The following is a 6,554-nucleotide window of genomic DNA, read 5'->3' on the forward strand; positions in this document are numbered from 1 at the left end:
AGACAAGTTATCCCTTGTTGGACCCGGTATACTGCAATTGTTATATAAATTATATCTTTTAGTTATATTGAAGCAAAACGTTAACCAAACGCATGATAACAACTATAATACCAAGTTTATATTAGGAAATGCTTTTCTAATTCTGGTAACCTTTAGCATATGCAATTTTTATTCTCTCTTATTATGCTCTCATTTTCTCAGATGCTTCTCGTATCAATTTGATTGCACATTGTTTGTCGCAGAATTGAAGTTGACATCACCCTTTATAACACAATCAACCAAGAAACGTGCAGATACAAATTAAACAATGGTTTAGATACATTTCCTTTTTAATTCAACCATATCTCTTTGTTTACTTGAATCGAATATTTTGAATATCAGCTAAAGTAGAAAACTATTAAATCACTTAATATTTGAATAATTACTTTCATCTGTTTTCTCGAAAATCAGAAATAGTAAATTATTTCATAACGGATTTCAATTCTCTTTTGGTCGATACGCTTATGTGAACTGTTGTTGACTTCTTCGCCACCTTCATTTCTTGCTTAGAGGTTCTTTTACATTCTCCCATTTGTCTAAACGTTCTTTAGCTTTCTCTACCTGAAAATTAAAAAAAAAAATTACAAAAAAAGGGATCCAAATTTATTTACAAACTTCTTTGTGCATCCCAAGAACTATTGACTTATTAACTTTAGAAGTCATTCTCCGTCCGTCCACTTTCATTTGTCCATCATACTAAAGTCATTTCTCAATGTTGAATTTATTATATTTCCAGAGTAATAAAGTGAAATTGTCATTTTATTTATTGCTCCTTAAAGGTTTGTTAAATTAATATTAGAGAAGCAAAAACGGACAGAGTCAGGCAGAGAGAGTAGTTGAGAAGAAGTGAGTTAGGCACCTCTTTGTTCCAATCTGTACGGAATGTGAACCAAATCAGAATGAAGGTTTGCATGACAGTCCCTCCAATCATCCCAGTCCATATACCCTGCCATTTAATTTCCAATTAAAAATTAATACACGTTTATATTATATGTGTGTATATTATAAAATATTTAGAGATATAATATAGAAGGTTGTGTGTAATTGAGAAACCTTAGCACCAAGGTCATATTTGAAGCCAAGAAGACATCCCAATGGAATTCCTACACCATAATAACACCCCACATTCACGTATGCAACAAATGCCTGCCATCCACAACCAACAGCAACACCTGAAAAATTCACAAACAAACTAAAGTATTCTATCAACTTCTACAGATTCTTGTGTGAAGTAAATATGGTATTATTAATTACTACCACTTTAATTTATCTACAAAGAATAAATATTTTCACATGAACTTTGTCAACAGGAAAAATATTAGCGTATAAATCAAGGAAATTAAGAACAAGTGATAGACCTTACCAGACAAGACTGGTTGAACGCCATTAAGAATAAGTGTGACAGCTAAAAAAGGGCACAAATCAGAAACTGCATTGGCCACAATTTCACCCTCAGTGAATGCATAGCTGATAACATTGCGCAAACATAGCACAACTATAGCTTCCACCACAGCTATGAGAAATGAAATTAACGTCACCACAAACACTGAGAATGCTGCTGACTTTGGATGTGCTGCTCCTAGCTCATTGCTCACTCTCACACTGATCAAACAGTTTAACTCACAATATATATAAAAGTGTCTTGTACTATATATCATTACAAGTATGGTTTTGTAACTTGCACATTATCATGACAAGTTATCCATTATAAACACATAAAATTATACCTAGCAGCAGCATTGAATCCCACTGAAACCATGAACATCAGCCCATTCACTGCCATGCTACAAAAATAAATATAAAAAATAGTTAACTTTTCAGGACAACAGAAGCGGATCTACCAAATCATTTCTTCTTAATGATGAAGGAACAAGACTCTGTATATAATATATAGTTCGAGCCGAAGACAACAGGTGAGAAATGAGAATACAAGATCAAGTCATAGTTAACTAAAAACTCTAAGTGGTATTTGTAATATGATATATAACTAACTAGTGTTGTGAGATCATGAATAGAATGTAGTTCTTTGGTAGCACACAAATAAACAGTTAAGTACAAAATCTCACCAAACTGAGATAGAATCCAATGCAAGCTCAGGATGCTTGAGTAAACCTGAAAGCAACACTAGAATTTGAAAATACCATGTCTCCAAACACAACATAACAGCTGAAGCAGCCGATAACTTCACAAATTCCCATAATCCTCTAAAGGCCTCCCATCGAAAACCTGTCCAAGTATTCTTACACCTTTCACTTCTCAATATGTATATAAACTGAGCTGACACAATAATCCACCAAGAAAGACTCAGCACCAGTGATGCCCCTATCAATCCCAGTCCAATTTTGTATACAGCAATCCAACTCAGCAATAAGTGTGCAAACAAAGTCCCTAGTGAAATATAGGCACTAGGTGCTACAATACTCTGAGATTGCAAGAACTTCTGTATGGGGAAGTTCACCGCGTAAGCGAATATTTGAGGGATTAGACCATACACAAATACTGCTGCTTCTGATGCAACTAGTTTCGATTCACCAAGCGCGAGCAGTATGTTCTTGGAAAATATATATACCACAGCTAGTGGGATGCCTGTTATAGAAAGTACTATTGTTGATCTTTGTAGGTAAACTCCTAGCATATCATATCTATTAGCTCCATATGCTTGTCCACAAAGAGTTTCCACTGCACTTCCCATTCCTAGCTGCAATCAATAAACGAAAAAAAAAAGGTTTGAAAAGTTATACATGTGATATTTTTTTGTCATAAAAAAGTACTCTGTTTCCCCTGTTTTAGCATTCTCAAATTCTTAACTAACTAAAAAGGTAAAAGTTTTAAAAAATATATAAGCAACATATTGCCACAAGCATTTCATTGATGATGAAAAATAATACCATAAGTCCATAAGCACATAATTGGATGCCTTGATTTCCAAGAGAGGCTGCAGCAAGCTGAAGGTTCCCAAGTTGACCCGAAAAGATTCGAGTAGACATGGACATAGCATTATTGATCAAGTACACAGCCACTGCAGGTGCTGCAAGTCGAAACAGTAACTGGAATTCGATCCAAAAGGCGGACCTAAGTCGTTGAAAGTAAGGTAATTGGAAATCGGATAGCACCTCCTCGAGCTCAGAGCTAGCCCCATGAGCAGCCAATAAAGGCTTCTCAGCTTCAGACTCCATAATTCTTCCCATGCTAAGGTTCAAAGTTGAATGAAATGAAAGTAACTTGTAGCCATATAAATAGCAGATGAAGCTGTCGTTTCAACGTTTAATGTGACGCAATGAAATGTATATATATATATAATATATTGTCATTTTGTGAAAGAATGTAACTAATACATAGTATGTTACAATCAGTATATAGTTGGAGTTGTTAGATGGAATCTGTAAAGATACTTATCCTTTGCAGTACTTAAATCAAAACAAAACAAATGCATTACTCTTCCATATGAAATTACATCATTTTTCTTTTATTAAACAACATGAGAAAACATTGTGGACGTAAAACGCCTTTTAATTAATCAATCGATCAATCAATCAATATTTTTCGATCAAGCGGTAGAATCTATACCATATACTAATGAACATGTAGAATTTGAAATTATCGTATCGTTTAGGCATATAATATAAATGCATATTATGTCTTAATCAGTATAGTTGGAGTTGTTAGATGGAATAATTAAAGATAAAACTATTTGTACAGGAGTTGTTGATATATATCACAGATATCAGATGTACTTTATTAAGAGGAAGATAAGAAATGAATAATTATGAAATTATTTACCCCTTTTTCTTTTCTAACTTCCTTTCCGCTAAATACTGCTTCATTCTTTCTATTTTATTTTTAGTGTATTTGACTCGATATAAAGTTTGAGAAACTAAATATAAATAAAGATAAATATTTGTCAGAACACTGCATTCACGTCTTGAGTTTTCGATTATGGGGTTCAGGCAATACTTGTAAAGAGTTCTTTTTAAAGGCATAATATATAAACGTTCACTTCTATTAGCATATACGCCCTTCAATTTTGAGTGTGGATAAATAGACACTTAAATTTACGTAGAGTTGAACAAGTAGACATACGGGTGGACCTACCCTTTCGTTGGAAAATTATATGGGGTTAAATTTTAGTTCAATAAATATAAATACATGAATTGACACCTCTTGAATTAAATTAAAGGTTTAGTTTATTGGTTAAGGGTTTGCACTTTAAAAGGATCGTTTTTAATCACGAAGTATTGTCTCCAATTTAGCTAGAAGGAACCTGTAATCTTCAAAGAAAAAGTGAAGTTACTGGTCCTCATATTAAAGAATCACATTCCACAATGATAATTATTGATAGAAATGCGAAATTAGAAATTTCTTTGAGATATTTCTAGATGTATAACGAAATTATCTTTTTTGAAGAAAATATTATGATCAAACCAATTTTTTTCCCTTTTCAAACACAACCTTTACATGCATCAAATTTTATTTAACCCTATGTGCAAATAACATCTTGCTTCATCAAGGTTGAGTGAAAAAGGCTTAATACAATAGAATGGTTCATGCTCTATGAATTTACTACCTAGTTTGATAGATTGGTTGCTGGTAGTAAATATTAACTTTCCATGCACAACACATGTTTTTGATACCTACTTTTGGAGCCACTACTTGAATTGAGAAAAGTAGCAAAGAATTCTTAATCAAATCCAAATTAAAGGAGAAAAAAATGGACAGCATAGGAGTGGGGAAAAGGTAATAGAAAAAAAAAAGTCAAAAGATCGATTAATGTCAATATCTATTATTGCACAAAATATCAAACAGGTAGACCAAAGTAGTACCTACATAAAATCTCTTTAATTTTTTTTTACTAAAATATATAATTGATGTTTATTTAAAAGAAAAATATTCGGTGTTCATTTTTTTACTATATATTATTGGTGTCTTACCCCTTTACTCTATAGTGTATCAATATGTAAAGTTATACAAATTTTCCCTTATTTTAATACTTGCGATTGAAAAGGGAAAAAAGTTAATAACGCAATCCTCAATAAGCTGCCAAATTAAAGAATGACAAAACTAAGGTTCTATAATATTATTTGATTAAACAGAAAACTTGTTATGTCATGCTAAAGCCTCACTAGACAAAACAAAATAATTATATACATAAGAAAAGGTTGGTAGTTATGATAACATATCATAATACCTTATTTTAGGATATAGAAAGATCACTCTATAAATAATAATAATAATAATAATAAAAATAAAAAATAAAAGATTAATACGAACATGCAGCTACAAGTTAGACATAAAATGTAGTTATTTTTAATAAATAACATATTTATAGCTATTGAACTTCAATAATCCTAAAAATATAGTTATTTTTGTAAGTTGCTCATAAATAATTACAGATGACATTTTTTGGAAAAGAAATAACTATTATATATACTATTTCAAATTCTGAAATGAAGTAATATATCATATGCTTCCTAAGGCATCCACGACGAAAATATAATTTCCTTTTAATTTGCGTGAATTGGAATATCATCTTTTTATAAGTGGAACGGAAAAATAGCTAAATGCATCTTAATTTTAATGCCAATTATCATCTTTTTAGAAGTGAAACCAAAAAATAGCTAAATGCACCTTAATTTTAATGTCAATTACCAACTACGTAACAATATTTCATGGTTTTCTATTACCTTCTGTATTAGATTAAGATGAAATAAATAATCTTTTAAATTATTAGTTTACTTCTATTTGAGGCCGGCTTTGTCTTCACCATTATTATATTTTGGCCAAAAAAACAACTTTTCAAGAAAATTTTTTTGATGGATCCAATGGACTGCCCAATGAAATGTTCATATTTTTTTTTAGGCAGTTTCATTCACTGCACCATATTATGTTAGCCAAGTAATTGACCAAGCAGCATTTAAACATCTCAATGGGACTTTCATTATTAGATTGTTTTATTTCTCAATATTTATTATTGTATTCGTTTTTACTTAACCAAAATAAAAAAAAATCGAGAATAAATCATTCACAAATCCTCTAATCTTTTTCATACACGTTTTTGTGGGTTTAACAATGATGAGTAGGGGGTATCTCATAAGATTAAGTTGATAAATAACACTTAAAAATCTTATATATGGTCCCTTGAGTAGTTGAGTTGAAATGAATGCTCCTAATATATATAATTATATATGATACTTTTGAGTTTTATTACCTACCACAATTGGCCATCATGAATGAATGCAGAGATCCCACACCTCTATTATTTTTGCCAATTTTACTTTGTTATGTGTACCGCAATTCTTGAATTCTTTGAGCCATTACTTTTCAAAATCTAGACTATTATTTTATTATATGTTTGATGATATTGGAAGGACACAAAAATCCAAAAAAGACAGTCTACTAAGATCTCAACACATTTCTTAATGATTTCTGATATTCTCTTATCATGACTATTTAAAAATTAAAGAACATATTATTTGGACAACAAATCCAATTATGACGTCAATTAAATAAATAAATTA

General features: G+C 31.0%; 1 protein-coding gene across 1 annotated transcript; it reads right to left on the minus strand.

The window, feature by feature from the left end:
• Nucleotides 1-294: 294 nt before the first annotated feature.
• On the minus strand, nucleotides 295-3,473 carry LOC101254860 (protein DETOXIFICATION 40). The gene is made up of 7 exons (XM_004232668.5): nucleotides 2,928-3,473; nucleotides 2,106-2,737; nucleotides 1,767-1,823; nucleotides 1,403-1,641; nucleotides 1,093-1,211; nucleotides 899-985; nucleotides 295-600 (listed from the first exon to the last, which is right to left on the minus strand). The coding sequence occupies exons 1-7, from the start codon at nucleotides 3,225-3,227 to the stop codon at nucleotides 535-537; spliced, it is 1,500 nt and encodes a 499-aa protein (XP_004232716.1). The 5' UTR covers nucleotides 3,228-3,473; the 3' UTR covers nucleotides 295-534.
• Between the last annotated feature and the right edge of the window lie 3,081 nt (nucleotides 3,474-6,554).

Source organism: Solanum lycopersicum, chromosome 2 (genome assembly GCF_036512215.1).
Source record: "Solanum lycopersicum chromosome 2, SLM_r2.1".
In the NCBI taxonomy this organism is placed as follows: domain Eukaryota; kingdom Viridiplantae; phylum Streptophyta; class Magnoliopsida; order Solanales; family Solanaceae; genus Solanum; species Solanum lycopersicum.

What these genes read in the sequence shown, in the direction of transcription:
- LOC101254860 (XM_004232668.5), bottom strand. Translation starts at nt 3,227, where the DNA reads ATGGGAAGAATTATGGAGTCTGAAGCTGAGAAGCCTTTATTGGCTGCT. An exon ending in GGATTCAATGCTGCTGCTAG is followed by an intron (nt 1,642 to 1,766) that starts GTATAATTTTAT and finishes CTGTTTGATCAG; the next exon opens with TGTGAGAGTGAGCAATGAGC. An exon ending in AATATGACCTTGGTGCTAAG is followed by an intron (nt 986 to 1,092) that starts GTTTCTCAATTA and finishes ATTAAATGGCAG; the next exon opens with GGTATATGGACTGGGATGAT.